The sequence below is a fragment of the Mchenga conophoros genome, linkage group LG15 (genome assembly GCF_057382185.1).
Source record: "Mchenga conophoros isolate Kocher_MC1m ecotype Shallow Benthic linkage group LG15, M_conophoros_male_GT1.1, whole genome shotgun sequence".
NCBI classification, from domain to species: domain Eukaryota; kingdom Metazoa; phylum Chordata; class Actinopteri; order Cichliformes; family Cichlidae; genus Mchenga; species Mchenga conophoros.
Window position 1 is genome coordinate 8,068,747 of NC_140540.1, and position 20,923 is coordinate 8,089,669.

The window sequence follows — 20,923 nt, forward strand, 5'->3', positions numbered from 1 at the left end:
AATGCCGTTCAGCCATGGGGAGAACCAAAGTCCATGCTTTATTGCACCACATAAGCTACCAGGAGTTGCAGCATCATGAGTACTAATAGATTAATGCACACGCATATACACACTAAGCCAGATTGACTTTATATGCATGCACAAGCGCATATAGTGACTTTGTGACAATAACACTTTCACGCTAACACTTTCTGTACTGTATGTCTCGCTCTCACTCACTCATTCACACACATGCACACACATACTGTTGAAACATAACCCACGTATTCACACTTCCTGCAGCAAAACTGATACACAGGCTGTTGCCGTGTCTCTGGGGCCTCTAACTTTCTACCAACACTTTCCAACTCTTCTGACATGCTCATTCAAAATGACTCATTTGCAGTCCTGAACAGACACATGCAAACTAGCCCACCCAGATGTACTTACAGAGGCTTTCAGATGTGTTGGAGACAGGTGGTGCTCATCACATTTTCAGACACAGTACCAGGTGACCGTCTGAGCGGGCTCTAGTGGAAAGGGGGAAAGAGAGGCAATATGAGGAGTGGGTGGGGCAGGTGAAGCCGGAGAGAAAGAGTACATATGTAAGTATTTGTGGTTTACATGTCTGTCTGGGCCTGTCTGGAAGGTGTGTGTGTGTTTGTGTATGTGGGTTCAACCTGGAAAGTTTTGTGTGTGTGCGTGTATGCTTGTGATTGTGTGAATGATTTCAAGCAGCATTGACAGAACCTTCCCCACAGGCAGACCCGTGTTAAAATATTTAAAGCCCAGACAGGCCATGTAGCGTTGCTACAGTAATGCGTCTGTCTGATAGTGCTGGAGACCAAGAGCACACCACCGGCTCTCTCGCTCTCTCTCATACACACACACACAAATGCCTACTCCGGGGGTACTGCAGTGGTAAATATGATGCACGCAGACAGTTTGACAGTCAAACTGTACATGTTTGCATGCAGGCAGAGACGGCCGGCACCCCTTTCACACGCAGGTCACACGCGATCCTTGTTGTTCACATCCGCTGTTTACTCTTTCCTGAGATGCTTTTCATCTCCTGATGCTTTTCTGTCATGTGATGGAATATTCAACGTCCTGTGCAAATCTCTCGTCTGCTTGGCTGTCACAGAAAACAGAAAGAATAGTAATACAGAAGCCATGCACTGTATGCACACTATAAAAATGGTACATTGTGTTCCCCTTCCGACACAATGCAATTTTATACTCTGCCGTGGAGAATAAACATGCTTATTGTTCATATGTAAATACTCTTTTTACAATTCCCATTATTGATCTTGATGTTGTAGCAGTAAAAGGACCTTTGTTATGCCATGTTTAAAGTACCTTGAGCTAAACATAAAGCTAATGTAAAGCTACTACAGCTTTTTGTAAGTGTTCAACATCAACCTTGCATAATTGAGACATACAAAGGAGTGTCAAAGATCCCAGTACACAAGGACAAGGGAGGAGCATCCAAGTATACTTGTTCTTTTTTTGATGATATAGCTCGAGACTTCAGTGAAGAGGCAAACACATTTTTAAGGTGAAAGTGTTGTAAACGTGTAATATGTCTTTCACGCTTGCAGGTTTGAACTATCGGAAGCTCACGGATGAATCCTCGGATCCACTGGCCACTCTTCAACCAGTGCTGACCAGTCAGAATGTGTTGTCCATCTCCAAACTTGCCAATCGTTTGCCTTTGCCCGGCAGTGGTGGGGCCACGGTGTCCGCCAGTGCAGTCCACGCAGTATGGCTGCAGAAGGTGTTCTGGAAAGGGGACCCCCAGCTGCTGAAGAGACCCCCTCAGAGCGACCAAGACTACCTACACGCTTACGACACTTGTGCCAAATACCTGGACAGGCTGGCCCCTGGCGACGCTGTCCGCTTCCTGGATAACATCACCTTCTCTCTTGATGCATCTAAAAACGTAAGCCTTAATTGGACCAAACAGAGGGGCATTTTTTTCATAGAAATTATTCTATGACAGGGGCGGGGATCGTTTGAGCAGAGAGGCTCTATTTTCTATTACTTTCTCAGGTAGGAGCTGTGATAGGTAGACAGTCTCTGGTTAATTGCAGCACAGAAGGTAGTTGGTTTCTGCCGCAAAGGAAGGATTCATATTTGGTTAAAGGGAAGATTGCGGGGATTTTCACTCACTACATCAAACTGTCATTTTCCTCACTCCTCACTCATCATCGTTGTGCCGGTCTTCTCTAATGCCTGTGGCCCAATTTCTGGAATGCCAAAAGCCCTCTCCTAATTTCAAATACATTATTCTGTTCCCATCCACTTTCTGCAGCCTCAAAGCACATACCAGTCATGATTTATAAAAGAAATTATAAAATTTCACAAGGAATGTCAGCCACATAATTACAGGACTGTGAAAAATTGTCCTGCAGTAGACTTAAAGTGCCTCAGTGCACCTTATCAATAGTAGCCTGCTGTTCTTTTTTTTCCTTCGCCCTGGCACCCTGCCATCACCCTTCTCCAGACCTTCCCTTTTTTTTCTATTTTTGTCCTGTGTCCCTTCTCTTTCCCTACCACTCCAAGAGAGCTAATTGATCCCTCTTGACTTCAGAGCCAATTAAACTCCAATTCCCAGGAGGCAATGTTTTCCCTTTGTGTTCTTTAACATGCAGATTACCTCTCAGGAAGACACCGTCCACTCCCTCTGCCATTACCATCCCTCTCTTCTCTTTCTTCTGTCCTCCTCGGACGTGCAAAGGGAAAATCGAGTCCCTTCTCACATTTGGGAATGTTTTCGACCTTTTGACCATTGGGTGGCAATGATGAATTGATTCACCGTTGCCATCGTTGATTAATTTCCTACAAGGCCAAGGATTGAAATGCATGCAAAACTTCCCATTGGACATTTTTTTCTGAAGGGAAACAGATTATTGATCTCAGCTAACCTCTTTGGTGGGTGCATCCCATCTTACTCAACTTCTAACTTCTTTTCTAACCTTACCCGAGACTCTGACTGATGTTGGCTGTGAATACCTGGATTTGATTCAGTAGGATACACACTTCATAACACATTTGTACAAATACAAACAGAACAAAGGGCGATCGTGGCTGTAACCGGAAGGTTGCCGGTTCGAGCCCCGGCTCGGACAGTCTCGGTCATTGTGTCCTTGGGCAAGACACTTCAACTGCCACCTACTGGTGATGGCCAGAGGGTCCGATGGCGCGATATGGCAGCCTTGTTTCTGTCAGTGTGCCCCAGGGCAGCTGTGGCTACAACTGTAGCTGCCTCCACCAGTGTGTGAATGTGAGAGTGACTTAATAGTGGAATTGTAAAAAGCACTTTGAGGGCCCCGAAAAGCGCTATATAAATGCAATCCATTATTATTATTATTATTATTATTATTATTATTGTTAAATAAACTCAATTTAAATGAGCGTCTTACTTGCCAGAGAAATGTTCTGACGATCTCGGTGAAGATTACTGCAAATTCAAAATGGGGTATATGTAGCACATGTTGAAAGTGTGAATGTGTGTGTGTCTTGTCGGGGTCTAAGTTTGTGCGTTTCTGTGCAAGCATAAAAACCTCCTGTAGCCCGAGGCCCACTCTTCTCCCCATGAATGGTTAACCTGCTCAGTCTGAATAAAATCAATTACTCCAGGCTGGCAGCTATGATCCCTCTCACTCAAACACACACTCCTTATACACATGCACATGCTACTTAAGTTCCTGATAGTATTGAAATGCAGATAGATTAGGTTGTACCTACCTCTCTTTAACTCGGTCCATTTTAAATGAATTTACGAGTATAGAACTTGAGCACCTCTCTCTTTGCTCAATTCAACACCTCCCCAACTTCCACCTCTCTCCCATTCTCTTTCTTCCATCCATTTCATGTCCAGTTGAGCATCCAAGCGAGGTTGGAGGTGATAAAGCGAGCCACCAAAGCCCTGCGCCAGCTGGGTGAGAAGAACAGGAAGAGAGGAGGTGATGACAGTAGGGAGCAGGAAGGGACGGACCCTGCAGGAATGACTTTTGATGAGGCTCTAGCACACCTGCAGCAATCTCAGGCCCACCTGGACACTCTGAGTCATCCCTTCATTCTGTCACTCAAAGACAGCCAGGAGGTAAGCCCCATCTGCCAAACACTTGAGCCATTTTATTCTTTTTCGGAGAGTGAGATTTGCTCTTTGTGTAAATGTGCTTTTAATGATCCATTGAAAGAACACACAAAGTTTAAGAGCGATATTTGCCAGCTGGTTAATTAAATTGGGGACAGAATTATTCTTTAGCACGCAGTACAATGTATCGTGCAATCATTCTAATCCACAAACTTAAGTGGTAAATAATTGCAACTATTATCCAGCCAAACCCAGTTTGTTTTCATGGGAAACACAAAGAAACACAAAGAATTTGCATAAAAAATGATGCAAAAATCAAAAACGCATGAGCTGATCTACTTTTCAAAGAAATGAGGCATGTGGCTAGTCACACAAAAATGGTTCCAAAATAAAGCTAGCTTGTTTGTGTGGATGGATTATTAATATCATTATTTATGTTTTTGTGTGTACTGTATATATAAAAGAATCATTACTGTTAAAAGAGCAAATTCTTCAGTTGCTTCTAACTTCTGCTTTTAACTGATCAGCTGATCAGCAGCATCCATGTATAAACTCAGTCAATTCAGAAGTCTTACATTCATAGTGCTGTGCAAAAGTCTTGAGCCACCTCTCATCTCTTTATATTTTGGTAAAATGGGGGAATGAGTTTAGTGATTTCTTGAAATGTGCAACCATTGATGCAAATACAGTATATAAGAAGAGTTTGTACCATTCTAACAGCCTGAAAGTCAATATTTGGTACAACCACCTTTATTCTTCAACACAGCTTGAACTCTTTCAGACAAGCTTTCTTTTAATTTATTTGAACAGAAAGCCCATTTTATGCCTGTCAAACTTTGTTATCTTTGGCATTTTTCATAGACTCAGCTAAAGAAATGAGAACAAATTATGTTTCTGCAACAGGCTGCTAGTAACGAAGTGTCTAAAAATAAGTTTTAAATGAGTTTTTTAAGCTGTCTGTTATTAGTAGGCACAACAGCGTTTCATCCCTTGAGCTCGGTGTATCTTTGGCTCCTTGGAAGCAAAATCAGTGAAGAAATGCAATCCCCACACAAATGCAATTGCCTATGGAACGGTAAGTTTAATAGGCCCTGAAGTGAAGAAGACATTTGACTCTCACTTCTTACTTCTTTGCCAGTTCATAAGGTCACCTTTGGCTGGACATACAAATGGTGCCTGCATATTTTATTTGTTTATTTATTTATTTTTTAGAAAGAGGGGCAATACATATTAATGAACATTTTAACAAATGTAAATATGCCAGATTATAGCCTTGGGCTAATTTCCATCTGCATATACAGTACTTGTAACGCTTGTGTCTATGTGTGGGTATGTGTGTTGTATATTTTGGGGGTGGTTCTGCTCGGCTAAGCTCTTCCCAGCCTCAGAAAGGCCAGTCAAGGGTATATTAATGTAAATCTGTGGTCTGCTGTTTCAAATGAGCCCTGCCGTATGGACGCATATACGGTACAAGCACCATGCTGTATCTCATTAAGCAAAGTCACACTGACTTACCCCACTGTCACCTCGCTGTGGCTGTCTGTGTGTGTATACACAGTCTGAATCTGGGGCTAGAGGGAGGGGACATTATAACTTGGCGAGCTAAGTGTTGCTATGCGACAAGATATCATTGAAAACTGGTGATTTCTGACCCCCACACTGTGCAAGTTAATAATATTTTGTCCCAGTTTTAACTGTGTTTAAAAGCACATACCCTCCATAATAGAGTGGAAGACACAAGAATTACCAGGCAGAGCTTTAGGGCAGAGTCACTGATGCATACATGGGCGCACACACACATACACAAGCACACACACAAACACTGCATCCTCTATGTATAACTTTCCTTTTTTTGGTGGAGGATGTAATTGTATCCTTGGAGATGTATTAAAATAATGGATATAAGAACCAGAAAGGGGCAGATAGGTAGGGAGAGATAGATACAAGAAGCTCTGTAGGCTCTGTTTGGCTATACTGTGGTCGTTTATCAAGTGTACGTGACCAGCTGCTAGAAATATTGTTAAACCTTTCTAACACAAAGAATCTAACACAGAGGCCTTGACCTACAATAAGGACATCAAATGGCATGTTCTTGATATTGTAAATAGTGATTTTTAAACTATTAACTCGTGCAATTGTGAGAAAAACAGCAAAGAAAATAATAACAACAGATCGTGTGATTTGTCTCTGCAGCAGCAGGGCTATTCCTTTCTATGTTCCATATTCCTTTTGATGTGGTGAATCACATACTGTGGGCTATGAAAACCATGTCCTTGATAATTACACTTTAGAGTAGTATATAATATTAACAAAATTAACAATAGCCTTATTTTTCATCCACACACTGAGGCTGCACAATGATACACAGAGTGGCTAAGATCTCCATTATCCTACCAGCGTCCCCCGTATCCTCCAGGTGAAATGGGAATCCCTATTACATGCCCTTTTTTCCCCTAGCTGCTACTCTTTGGAGGAGCCTCATACCCGCTACTTTCTTTGTCCTTAAACTCTCTTGTGATCATAGCTAAGGATTGGAACAGAGAGCAATGAATTGAGAGCTTAGTTTCATGACACACTCATCATGTCATCATCATGTCCATTTCCTCTAACTGGCGCTTTACTTAAAGTGCTAATTTTTTCTGACAGGCATTCGTGGTCTGGCTCTTGGCACTGAGTGCTGCAGAATGCCTCCGTGAAACTAAAAGGATATCCACAAAAGAGATGTTACACAACAAGACACTCTTCAGGCTTTAGCTGATATTATGCTTTGAAATTGAATATACAGAGAAAATATCATGCATATTTGATATTCCTAGCATAAATATGATGTCAACATAAGGAATGTATGTATTTGAGTAACCTGAATACTTACCAGCACATTAGTTCGGTACACCTGTTCAACTGCACATTAGGGCAAATATGCTAATCACAGAGCAATACCTAAGGGCATTTAAGTATGAAGACCGGGTCAAGACGACCTGCTGAGGTTCAAACTGAAAATCAGAATGAGGAAGAATGGTAATCTAAGTGACTTTCCACATGGCATCATTATTGGTGGCAGACAGTCTAGTCTATTTCAAAAACATCTGATCTATTAGAGTTATTCTGCAAAACCATTTCCAGGGTTTACAGAGAATGATCCAAAAAAGAGAAAATCCAGTGAGCGGCAGTTCTTTGGGTGAAAATGCACTGTTGATGTCAGAGGTCACAGGAGAATTGCCAGACTGCTTTGAGCTGATAGGGATAGTTAGAACAAAGGTATGCAGAGCATCTCTGAATGCACAACACGTTGAACCCACAGTCATCGGTTAAAGATGGGCAACAGTTCACACAAGCTCACGTTGTCAGGTAGCAACATTGGGATAGTAGAAGTCCAATTTAATGTAAACAATATGAATGTCGTTTATACACCACAATGAGCCTGATTAGCTGACTCATGTTCAACCCTTTGCGACCATAATGAGCCCATCTTCTAATGGCTCCTTCCAGTAGGATAACTCACCATATCACAGAAGCCCAAATCGTGTCAAACTGGTTTCTTGAACATGACAATAAGTTCATTTCAGATGCACACCAGATTGCAGTTCACACCATATTTCAATCCTTTGGGGCATGATAGAATGGGAGATTCACATTATTGATGTGCAGCTGACATATCTGCAGAAAATATGTGATGCTGTCATGTCGATGTGAGCCAGAATCTCTGAGGAGTGTTTCCAGCACCTTGTTGAATCTGTTTAAACATGTGCCAAACACCTTCACTGTTAAAATAGCTTATAGATTTGGACGATTTCCAAGTGGTATTTTAATGGTGGATTTGGAAAAGACACACAAGACACAGAAAGCAGACATTACATTTCCTGATACTGCGACTGAACTGTCTGAATGTAGCTTCCTGCTGAGAGGTTGTATCAAAAAGCGACCTTAGTTTAGGAGGAGGGTCTTTCAATGGCTTGAGCTCAATTCTACTGCAGCTGCAACAGGCACTGAAGGGTTTGTGATTAGACTGAATGTTGGAAGGTTCCCTGGGGAACATGACAGCATTGCAGCAAACGCACACCAAATCCATCTTTTATGCATGAAATTGAACCGCATTTATGACTTCTGCAGCTGCCTGGGCTGAAGTTTCCTTCTTGCTCTCTGGACCTGTCTTAATTTTTTCTAGTGCTTGACTTGTTGTATGTCACTGACCCTGAAAGTATTTACAATGTTGTTTGAAATTGGACACATGAGGAACACATTTTAATTGAAGGTTTTTGCTCATTAATTAGTGTAAATATTGAACTGGGATGACCAGTAATCATCCCTCCAAAACAATATGCAGTGCTTTTACTTTATATGCCATGTAAAAAAAAAAAAAAAAAAAAGGTTTATAGAATGAATAGTGAAAAGTGGCCATGGTTCAAGAATGATTAATGAAACAAATCAAGATGGGATAGAGTAATTACTGAATCCTTTCATGCATATACTTTGAGAACTGGAGCGAGGTGTTTAAGTTCATGTTTTTCTTACAACTAATTAAAATATGGATATCTTTAGAAGTGCATTATTTTTCAAAACTTATTCTGAAGGAGTTATTTATTTGGTCATTAAAGTAGTAGTAAAAACAATATGCTGAAACTCATGAAGCATGTTTTTTTTTATATTAGGTGCACTTACTAACTGCTAGTACAGTGCCGTATTGGACACCATGTGTGAAAGGAGGAAAGTATCAGCAATTAAATAACCTTTAGCTTCTGGCAACTCCAAAGACCTTGTCAGCCTTATCCTCTGGCATTTGTGCTTGTAGCGTTTAGCTGAAAAGTCAGATAGGGGTGTAAAATGTAATAACCAGAGGCATGTGACCATGCATTAATAGAGCCAAAAGCCTGATAATGACACTCACACATTGAAAATGTCTGCATGTGACACAGAAGAGTAAATGGTAATGTACAGTGCCAGGAAAAGCATTTGTCCTCTTTCTGATGTCTTAGTTTATTTGCATATTTGTCACACTTAAGCTTTAATATTAGACTCAGATACCTGATTAAATGCAAAATGCAGTTTTAAATTTTTCATTTATTAAGGAAAAAGGTTATCCAAACCTACTTTGGCCTACTGTATGTGAAAAAAATAATTAACTCCTAAACCTAATAAGTGGTTGCGCCACCCTTGGCAACACTATCGCCACCATGTTGGACTGGTGGGTTGATTTTTTTTTTTTTTTTTTTTTTTTAATGAATTGCTGTATTACTTTTAGATGTAACGGGACTCAAACCTCCCACTCATCAGTCCACAGAATATTTTCATATAGATGTGTTTTTCTTTGGTAATTGTGAGACGAGCCTTTCTGTTCTTTTCGGTCAGCAGTAGTTTTCGTCTTGAAATTCTCCCATGGATGCGTTTTTGCCCAGTCTCTTTCTTATTGAAGAGTCATGAACTCTGACCTTAACTAATGTAAGTTAGGGCTGCAGTTGTTCTGGGTTCTTTTGTAACCTCCTGGATGGGTCATCAATGCACTCTGCACAGCTTTAAATTTGCAAATTATTACATTCTGTTTTTCAAAAGAGGTTATGATTGTGAACCTAACTAAATACATTTTGTACTCCCTACGACACACGTGTCCTTGATCTCTGACAATTTTGTGCACTTTTTTCACAGTGCCTTTTCTCCCCTTAAGAACTCTTTCTGTCATCTCATTAATATTAGTTTGTCTCTAATGTCTTAATATTTTATGGCCCCTAAAAAGACTGTGATCTTGTACGTTGAGATTAAGTCTACTACCTCAGTCTTTAATCATTATTTTTAACATCATTGTGTTTCGCTACTTTTTTCCATGTTTTGTTCCTGTTCTAGGAGCAGCTGCGGGCCTACAGTCAACTTTACGATTTGTCCCGTTCTGAGAGGTCAAAAGTCTGCGAGTTAGCAGTCACTATGGCAACTGATGGACAGCCCCTGGAGCAGATTGGAGAGCTTCTGCGCGTCACTGTTGGATCCTTAGACCTGTCTCTCAAAAGTGTCCTTCACGATGCTGTGGAGAGAGTAGTCGCTGCACTCAGGTATTTTATTTTCGATGTCAAGGTTCTTGATGTTCTACAGTATATGCAAAAAAACTCTGAGGTGTCAAGTGCTGACAATACCTATGTACATACTGAGATAGTTTGCAAAGATATGCACTGCCAAATGTTAGTTAATCTTCTTTTAGTAACTTCCCAACAATGCCCCAACATGCACAATGACAGAGAATCTTGAATCTTGAAATATGCATAATTTTGAGAAAAACAGCACTTTCTGTAATGGCTTGGTAATAACATGTTAATAATGGATTAATGTTTGATAAGCAGTTTGTTAATAAAGAGGCATTAACTAAGTAAATGCAATATGCAATTACCAAATTAACAACCAAGTAGCAGCTTGTTATTACTAATGTAATAAGAGACCACAAATGGTAGTAATGTAGACATTTAAAAGGACCAATGAGGCAAAATGACTAGTGCAACAATGTAATAATCTTTTTTTTTTTTTTTTCTGGTTTGATTTTTTTTTTATTTCAGCCTACAGTCATGTGAAGGAAGGAAGCTTTCACAGGACTCTAAGCAGTCCTGTGAAATATTAAGTGCATCTTTACTGTTTTCAGAGAAGTTAGGATGGTAAATAGCAGTCAGGTGATGCTGATCAAATTTGTGAGCGCCTCAGTAAAAGCAGAGGTTTTGGCAGTTGGTGTAATAATGTAATAATAATGTAACAATGTAATAATCTTAATTATTAACTCTATTAACACATAAATATTACTGTTTTTATGGAACTGTAATATAAAGCGCTACTCACTTTTTTCCCAAAAGGTGGATGAGCTATGAAACTGTAATCATGAGGTGAGCAGCTTAGTTTAAAGCTGAAAGCAGGGGAAAACTTGTAATCTGGGATTCATAAAAAAACAAAAACAAAACCACAGCTTTCAGAGATTCTCCATCTCAAGACATCCAAACGTTGGTAACTCTGGTTCTCCTCTTAAAACATTTTTAGCTAAAGCTCTTTTTCAGTAGAAAAAACACACACACATAAAAAACCTGAAAAGTTGCCTTCAGCTGAATGCTCTGGACTGCACTCTGCCATTTCACTTTTACCATGCTGTAAGGGAGCTCATTCTGTAGTCTCTTTATAAATGCAGAGAGTGCTAAGACCTTCAAAGGCAGGGGTTTAGAAGCACCAGCATCCACAGTTGGCTGCATTGGCTGCCAATTGTGACCATTTCTCCACTATATCAAATTCAAATTCAAATTCAAATTTTATTTGTCACGTACACAGTCATACACAGTACGATATGTAGTGAAATGCTTGGACAACTGCTCGTGACCTAAAGAGAACAAAAAAGGAAAAGGCTATGAATAAGATAGGAAATAAATATGAAAAATTAAAAAGGGTAAATTTAACTAAGAAGGAATAAAATATAAATTAAGGTTAAAAATGAAATAACTGTACAACACAAATTAGAATGAAGGGTAAATTTAACTGGGAAGAATAAGATAAAGATAAATATATAAATTAAAGTTGAAAATAAAATAACTGTACAACAAAATACAAAATACACAATACACAATATAGAACTATATAAGAATGTATGAAGAAATATAAATGTAAATAAATACATACACAATAACAGCAGCTGTACAAGTATTAACCGGAAATGAAGAATATAGTGACCAGTGTTGTGCAAGACCAAAGTCCAGAAAGTCCAGTGTGTGTGTAAGAACTGTATGTGTGGGTCAGTACTGTGTGGTGGTGTGATTGAGAGACCGTATCGCCTGCGGGAAGAAGCTCCTCCTCAGTCTCTCTGTGTTGGTCTTCAGGGAGCGGAATCGCTTTCCTGACCTCAGCAGAGAGAACAGTCTGTTGTTGGGATGGCTGAGGTCCTTCACGATCTTCCTGGCCTTGGTCCAGCACCGCCTGCTGTAGATTGAGTGCAGGTCAGGGAGCTCGGAGCGGATGGTGCGCTCAGCTGACCGCACAACCCTCTGTAGAGCTCGTCTGTCCTGCATGGTGCGGTTCCCGAACCAGGTTAAGATGTTTCCCGCCAGGATGCTCTCTATGGTGCAGGAGTAAAAGTTCCTGAGCACCTTGGAGGGCAGTTGGAAGTCTCTCAAGCGTCTGAGGTGGTAGAGACGCTGTCGGGCCTTTTTCACCACGGTGTTGATGTGACAGGACCATGACAGGTCCTGCGTGATGTGAACTCCGAGGTATTTGAAGCTGTCCACTCTCTCCACTGGGCACTCGTTGATGACGGGGGTCTGGTAGTTAAAGGGGGTTCCCATACCGGGAGTCGAACCCGGGCCGCCTGGGTGAAAACCAGGAATCCTAACCGCTAGACCATATGGGTCTTATATATATATAAGTGTGTGTGTGGATTTTTTTTTTTTTTTTTTTTTTTTTTTTTTTTTTTTTTGAGAAAAGGGTGTCAATAGCATTCAGAGACCAGTTGATCAAATCCATAATTCTCTTTAGGTTTTAGAAACAGACTGTGAGAGAGTAGAACTAAGCAGGGAAGATAAGGGAGAGGAGAAAAAGTGTGTCCGCCTCCTCCGAGAGCCAAAAGGATCACATACAGAAACCTGTACAAAGAGATCAAACCGCTACACACCTCTTACTGCAATCAAATTCTTTACTGCAGCCTAGCTAAAATAGCAAAAATAAATAAACAATGTATACATCTCAAGCTTCAATTCAAGTCAAAAAAATATCTTAATTCTCCGCCTGATGTCTGAAGCTAGTGATTATTTTTGTGGCTGTAAATCATAGCTTGTGTTGCACAATGCTAGACCCCCTGTTAGTCCCAAGTTTTTCAGAAAATTGTTAATATTAGGACAGTGTTGAAAAATTACAGTTGTACAGTAATCTTGTGTGCTGTGTGCTATCAAACATACCACCAGCTGTGACAAGCAGAATCAAGGAATAGGAAAATTTAAGATGTCAGGTTGCTACGTGTGGCTCCCTTTTGTGCTAATTTAATCTTTTTTTCACATTCGCTGTTGCGCCTTGCCAAACAACATTATCATCTACACGTAACCCTTTCATTATCTGTCAGTGCAGATTGTATGGAAAAATTAATGTATTTTTATAACTATCCAGACAAAGCGAAGTGTCTACATTCAGCTCAAAAGCAGGCTTTTGAACATACTGTGCGCCACCTGCTGACACCACCTACGACCTGATCTTTGTTGGTTGTTATCTGAAAATATACTGTATATATATCTGTCCACTTTGGGCTGAGCATGTTGGTGGGAAGAACACTGTCAAAACAAATGCCTGAAGTGTTGAACTGAATCTGCAGTAGCTGCCTGTGGGAGTTGGGCTCACAGTCTTTTATTGGTGTTTTCCTGCTCCCAGAATTCAAAAGGAAGGCAGAGATGATTCACCAAGATGTGTCTGCAGATGTGCTAGATGTAAGGGCCGCGGTAAACACTTTGTATAACATTGTATAACATCCAACGAATACATGTATATGTTTGTTACTTAGTTTCTTGAGAAGAAGTGAGCTAAAACCCATTATAGAGAGTTGTTTTGATTTAACATACTGGAAGATGATTTTTTAAATGATTTTGCTTTTTGCTCAGACAGGCAGACCAGCGAGCAGGGTTTTACTGACAAAACCAGATATCATCAGGCCATCCGATTGGCTTGATAAATGAGTATCACCCGCTGTGATTATAATCCTGCCTCATTTCCAGCTTTTTTTATAGCTGCTCAATGGTGCATGCTTCAGATAAATGGCACCTGAATCTGCAGACACACACACACGCACAGGCACTCACACACACATTTGTATTTGTATAGACTTGGAGGTCATTATCCCTAATGAACACACACACATACACACTTTATTGCGTGCACATGTTCTTCCCTTTTCTCTGATTCATTATCTTTTTTATAATTAATGCAGCCTGATACAGCTGTTCCCCTCCAGATCTCACTCTGCTCCCATACACACACACACACACACACACACACACAGAGTCTGGGTGTGTGTGTCAGGTGCAAGACTGCACACAGAGAGAGTCCTATTTATTCTCTGGGGGTTTTCTTTACCTTGAACACGTCACTCCGTGTTCTTACATTATGAATATCCCTTTATGCGTTGACTGCGTGTGGCTGCGAGCGTGCGTTTCCGTAGTTTCGGGGCTTTCTTGAAGCATTGTGTTTGGCAGTTATGAATGAGGCGGTCTTGTTTTTGGCTCTCTCAAAGCCTTGAGTCTGGTACAGCAGGCATCCCTGAGCCTCACACTAATAGCCGTCTTTTGTATCTGTCATAACTGCTTTGTTTGTGTGTGTTTAAATTCAAAATGTAAGTAGTGAAACCCAATAAAGAAAATGCTGCGTCATCTTTCCACTTCTTGCCCAGATCATCTGTATGTTGTGTGTGTATAAAGCGTGTGTGTGTGTGTATATTGTGTAGGCAGTTATATATATTGGCCGGGGCATACGTTTATTTGTGTATGTGTATGGATACAATTCCAGCAGAAAAGTGGAAGTGAGTCGGGGGAAATCACCTTTTTTCCCTCCCCTTTGTTTCTTTCTTTCGTTGTGAAAAATGGCCTGTGAACATATGGTGCACACACACACATACAGCAGCACCCAGAGCCACTCTACAAATGCACTAATGATGTACCTTCTTAAGCTTACCTACTATTATGTGGATTTAAACCTCATCTCATTACGCCTCTTTTTATCATCTTTAAATTATTAAAATTAACGTGTTCTTGTAAATTTCCACCGGGCTCGATGAGCTTGTCACATTGGAGATGGCTATTAATGGTTTTTTTTTCTGTTTCATCTTGTCTGTAAGACTTGAAATAATTTTATGATGGTTAATTTAACAAAGGTTCACTACCTTCAAACATTTAATTGCCGCCAGACACATTTTTAACTAACACCGTCCCTGAGAAGGAAGCCTTTGATTTTTTTTTTTTTAAGTTGCTGTCCCTTGACATTGTGCTAATTTGAAAATCTTATCTTAATTAGCTGATTATGTAAGATGATCGTGGTGATGTGGTTTGTTTTTCAGTGGAGACCCATGCGCCCTGACAAATTACCCACAACCCCTCAGGGTCCTGGAGGCCATGGTGACTGCTGTGCACAACAGTGTGCAGAGTGGGTAGGTTACATCTGTCATCTCATACAACATACTTACAGTGACCCATTCTCTGATTTCCTTTGTAGTCCCTAAACTAAACTGTCCTCACACAGCCAATGTCACAGCACTTAATCGCTTGTATTTTGAGTTTTATGTAAATCAACTAAGCCTTAAAGATTTTCTTCAGCTTTTGTCACCCTCTCTTTGCACTCTGCATCTTTTCAGTTCTATTCGGGGGCTGAAATTAACACCTGCTGAGTGTTAAATATCAGTTAAATATTTGATAAATAAATGAAGATAAACTGACAAAAGGCACCTGGCAGCCTGTCTTGTAGCTCTTTTTGACGACGAAAACATTTTGACAGCATCTATTGCACCCTGGTCAGCTTTTTCATGACAAAAAGACAAACAAGGCACATGAAAACAAGGGATCTGTGACAAAAGAACCTTAAATTAATGCATTATAGTGCAGTCATGCCCACTGCATTACTTTGGAAAATGTGAAATTTCAAAGAAGAATGGCATAAATAGTAGACTTTTAACTTCTTACTGACAAAGACATAACATATAGCCGGTTACATGCTAGAGTACGTAACAGATAACCTAAACTATTTGTTTTTATTGTTGGTATTCTATTCAATGTAATAACCAAAGATAAACATATGGAGCTACCCACTATAGCAAACTCTTTTTTTCCCAGATTCCCTTCCTGACCCAAACCCAAAGTGAATTTCCGGCTGGAAACCTCCGCTTGCCAAGCAAAAGTGTTAACCACTACACCATTGGAGGAACCTTTGAATTCACAGACATTTGCTGTTTTTCTTAATTAATGATAAAGTTCTTAATTGTTTTGAAAATGTCCTTATTACTACACAAGCGTTTACATCATGTAAAGTGGAAGAATTGAGATATATTGTTAAAATTTCCCATTTTACTGTTAAGTCATCTCAGTAGTAATGGTAATTTTATTTATATAGCGCATTTCATTACATGTGATAGGTGAAATCCGCGAAGTAGTCAACTTAATTTTTTTACAATTATTATAGATGTTTTAAGGCTGTAAAACCCCTCACTATACACTTTATACATTTTTCTCAGACAGGTATGAACATTTTCACACTTTTCTCTCTTGTTTAAAGACCCTCAAAGTTCAAACCTTCGTAGAAAAATAAGTCGGTATTATAGAATGAAACCAAAGATCAAACCCTGTTTTCAGGTCCAAAACATGGGAATAGAGCAGCTGCGAGAGAATTCAACATTAATGAATCAATGGTACGGAAGTAGGGGAAGCAAGAAGAATGAGTTGAGTAAAATTTGACGTATCTGACTGTTTTGTTTCGCTTAATGTGCTTCATAATGCGACGTGCCTTATGGTCCGAAAAATACGGTAACTTCTATCTTCCTTTAGCATGTCCAGAAGTCCAACTTTTTGTGCGACGGTTAGCATCGTCCTCTGCCTTTTGGGTGCTACCGCAGGTGTCTTTGACGGTGCAAAACATTTCGTCGACATTGTTGTGTTTGTTGGGGAGAAAACTTACACAGATACAGGACTTCAGAGTCACATTGCTAGCGATCGAAGATTTATGTAAATTTGACAACTTTGACACAACGTAACTGTAGCTATAGTTGAATCATTTAGTTTGTAAAAAAAACCAACAGAATAACATACTCAGTTTCCTACAGCTCAGTTTAACGTCCTCAAATCTTTGTGCAAACTGTCTAACAGGCAATTTCTTGTTTCTTGAATGAAACAAGTAAACTACTTGGTAACATTTAGACATCTTAGTGTGAACTCTACACCTTGTCTCTCAATCTCTGTCTCTTTATCTGTACCTCACTTTGCCTGCTGTCAACCTCCCTCTCAAATCCTTCTGCAGTGACAGTACCGTCACTTCAGATGACCTCCTGGCTTGGCTGCGTCCATTCTGCGGTGACGCATCTCTGCCCGTTCGGCCTCGCATCGACGTGCTGCAAATTCTGGAGAGTAACTTCAGCCTCGGAGACAGTGACGTTCGTCTTCTGCTGCTTTACAGGACTCAGGCTGTTCTCAGGGACAGAGAGGTAATGTTACTGATGCTCTCACACGTGTTTGAAGTTATGAAGATTTAACCCTCATGCTAACAAAGTGAGAAATATACTTTACTTGACAAACAAAGTGCTCTACAGAAGCACATGGAAAACTATCTACAGATGGGTAGAGAGGTCTGAATTTCCTGTTGTCCATGCTTGTACAAAAGAAAATAGAAGCAGAGAAGATAAAAAGGAAAATGGAAAGAGAAGAGAATAATTAGTGTGAAGACATACAAAAACGAATGTGTTAATTTTAATAGCACCATCAAAAAATAGTATTAAATGGTTGTGATCATACAAAAAAACTAGAATATAACATCTTTGGGATTATTCTCGTTTATGATGGACTCAGACAGTTGGAAAAATCCACAGTCTCCAACCTAAAGACCACAGGGAGTCGTTTTCAGTGGGCACATGGCATGGATAACTTGCACAGCTTCATATCCAAGTTTTGGAGCAATACACTGTCGTCCAGAAAACTGTCTTGCTCATTTCAGCAATGCTCTGCTAGACAACATTTTGCATTTTGCAAATCATTAAATTATATTTTTAATTACATTTGACACAACTTTGTTTTCTCTCTTTTTTTAAAAAACAAAAAACAAAAACAAAACAGGATGTCACATTTAGTGTAAAATAAAGTAGCTCCATTCTAAAAGATGTCAGTGTAGGAAAAGTGCCTCAGTTTCTTGACAACATGAACACATGTCAGTGGAATCTACTTAACTTTGAATGTGTGGAAACAAGTTCTTAGATGTAATTAGAGATAAAAACTATGAGTCTGAAGCTTGTAACCCACAGTGGGTTTTGCACAAGCTCCTACAACCAGGTGTTAAAAATCATACTAAGGGATAAATGTTTAGATTTGAAATAACTGCATAAATATATGTGAGTATTACTAATCCGTATGTGTCATTTGCATATTTGCAGTAGTATGTAACATATGTATGTATGTATGTGTGTGGCTGTGGCTCTCCCCTCCTCCCTCCCTGGTATAGCAGACAGCTGACTGGCTAGTCACTAAGTTATTTGACTGACTAATTAATGGCCCAAGCTGGATAATTAGTGTGTAAATGTATGCAGGCAGCCTTGGGCCATTGTCAGCGCAGGTAGACAGGTGTGTGGGCCCGGACTCTTTAACTAATTAGGCGAACTCCTAACATTTGGCAGGTTCTGATGAAATATACACACACACACACACACACACACGCACACTTAACAGAGCGTACATGCAAGGGATCTGTTAATTAATCTTTTAAAAGAAGTCACGTTGTAAGAACCAGACTCGTTTCAGATGAAGTGCCACTTTCTCTCATCTCTCCCTAAGGCAGCCAAAAGGCCTTTAAGTGTGAGAGTGGGGTTCTTGTAGCCAAATGTCTGTTTTAACGTTGATTATTCAAGATTTTTGACTGTTGAAAATGCTTTTTGTGTTTTCACATCTGTACTGACACTCTCGTCCAAACGCATGCACAACAACGCGCACTCACTCTTTTATTTATTACATTTTGCCTTAATAATTGTAGCAACTTTTCATTGTGTCAGCTGCTCGACTGGAAGCAGTTGCACATTAATCATGTTGGCTAGGCCGGTACCACCCGTAAGCGGAGCTGGCACTGACAGCAGGAAGCTGCCCCAAGGCCACGCCGGAGACTTTGTTGTGGCCCACTCTGACCTTATCATGCTGGCTTACAGCCTGAAAGGGAGAAAAAGTGTAGGAAAAGGGGAGAAGTGGTGCTCGCTTAGAAGAAATAAAAAAAAAAGTCAGATTCTGACAAAGGTGACAGGGGAGGAAGAAGGAAGGAAAGAAGTTGGTAATGTTTCCCCCTCTCCTCCCTGGTTCCATAACTAATCAGCGCAGCTCCTTCTTAAAAGCATCCCACAGACTACATATTCATAGAAAAATGCCACATCTATAATACGTACTAGTATATACCCAGCCCTCCTGTGTCATATGCACATATTACTCAGATAGACATGCAAAAGGGTTGCCTGCTGTGATTTCCATGACAACCACGGTCTCGAGCCACAGTTTGAATTGAACTGAAAGCACTAGTATGTTTCTGTAATGCTTCCTTTTCAGCTTCTGTGTGTTTGCTGTTCTGACAAAGATATCTGGATGACACTGTTTTCAGTGATCAAAGCACAGTCTGTCTCTCTCACACACACACACAGTCTTTGTTTGTCCTTCAAGCTCGAGCCCTGGGAGCGCTTTTGCGGTTGGTATTTCTCGAGCTACTCTTGTTCCTTCTTCTTCTTGCTATAACTTGGTATTGCTCTATCCGTATTTTTCACAGTAGAACATAAAAAAATTGTATCTACCTCTGCTTTACAAACAGCCTGTAAATGGCTGGAAACCAAGGAGACCAGTTTCAGGACTTTTTTAAAACAATGCTGCCCAATTCTTGGCTGATATAGATTTCTAGCTCCTCAACAGTCCTGGGTCGTCTTCTCAAATTTATCATTTCATGCTGCTCCAAATGTTTTCAGTTGGTGGAAGGTTTAGAGTGCAGGCAGGCCATTTCGTCACCGTTCTTTTTGAGCACTGATGATGCCTTTCAGATGTGTAAGCTGCCACCTCTATAGGTACTAATGCACTCACACACCATCAGAAATGCAGGCTTTTAAACTAAGCAATGATACGAATCCAGATGTTCCCCCTCTACTTTAGTCTGGAGGACACAGGATCCATGTTTTCCTAAAAGAATTTCAGAATTCCACATTTCCTAAGTGGCTTTTCATGAGTTTTGGCCCAGAACAACTGTGCCATTTCTGGATCATGTATGGATAGTAGTAAAATAAATATTAAAAAAATCGATTTAAAATATATCAAAATGTATGTTAATGAGGTTTTGGAGCAAAGATGATAAAGTCATGGATACGAATGATAATGAAAGGTTATTGTTGGTCTGCTGTTATGCATTATAATTGTATTGTGGATCATCAGTCCTGTCAAACTGACTTCTAACCTTTTGGTGGAAGGGACAAGCTGAAAGAAACTTAATTTCAGTCATTAATACCAGCTCACAATGCAATTCCTTTGGTTGTAGACAGCTTCCAGGCTTTCAGCATGAAGACTCTAAATCAGAGAGCCAGGCTTTGCCTGAAGGTAAAATGAATAAACAAAACCACAGATTAAACAAATGAGATATAATATGCTAATCAGCGAGCTTTAGAAGATACTAGAAGCGGGATTTTGTTGAATTTAGTCAAATTGATTAACCGCTTCTCGTTCTGAAAGTAGATGTTTACAAAGACATGAATCGCACATTATTTTGGCATGTTGGAAGTTTTTTAAGTTATAAACTGCAAAATTTTAGTTACTGTTCTAAATTGTGCTAATAGGTCAGAGCTTGTCCAGTATATACTATATGCGGACAGTAGTTACTTAAAGACCATACAGTCAAAGGGACTTGTTGAAGGCAGCTGTCCACTGGGATGGTTGCCTTAAGAACTATACTTTTTTTAGTGCCTTTCAGACAACCAGTAGAAACACTGATATGATGTATTAGCCAACTTAGAGCTAGGCAGCAAGCATAACCAGCTGGAGGATATCGGTGATCATGATAACAACAGAATTGCAGGGGCGATGTGTGGTTGAAAGTACATGTTTTTTGCTCTTTTAAAGTATAGTAATTAACATTGCAAGTATCTAGTTTCCTGATATACGT

General features: G+C 40.0%; 1 protein-coding gene and 1 non-coding gene across 4 annotated transcripts in view; one reads left to right on the forward strand and one right to left on the reverse strand.

The window, feature by feature from the left end:
• The window catches only part of nbas (NBAS subunit of NRZ tethering complex), a 183,356-nt gene that overhangs the window by 116,278 nt on the left and 46,155 nt on the right, over window positions 1–20,923 (forward strand). The window contains exons 45-50 of one of the 3 annotated variants that reach the window (XR_014888753.1): window positions 1,581–1,921; window positions 3,863–4,087; window positions 9,917–10,119; window positions 15,117–15,206; window positions 15,886–16,487; window positions 17,063–17,202. Coding sequence is in view for 1 of the 3 variants with exons in the window: in XM_085248034.1 (XP_085104160.1) it covers window positions 1,581–1,921; window positions 3,863–4,087; window positions 9,917–10,119; window positions 15,117–15,206; window positions 17,063–17,246 (1,043 nt within the window). In the remaining 2 variants the exon portion in view is untranslated. Of the gene's footprint in view, window positions 1–1,580; window positions 1,922–3,862; window positions 4,088–9,916; window positions 10,120–15,116; window positions 15,207–15,885; window positions 16,488–17,062; window positions 17,247–20,923 lie in introns of those variants that run through there. The other 2 variants (XR_014888754.1, XM_085248034.1) reach the window with 2 other exon arrangements.
• Window positions 12,363–12,434, reverse strand: trnae-uuc (transfer RNA glutamic acid (anticodon UUC)). Its single transcript has one exon. It is a non-coding gene; the product is annotated as a tRNA-Glu (tRNA).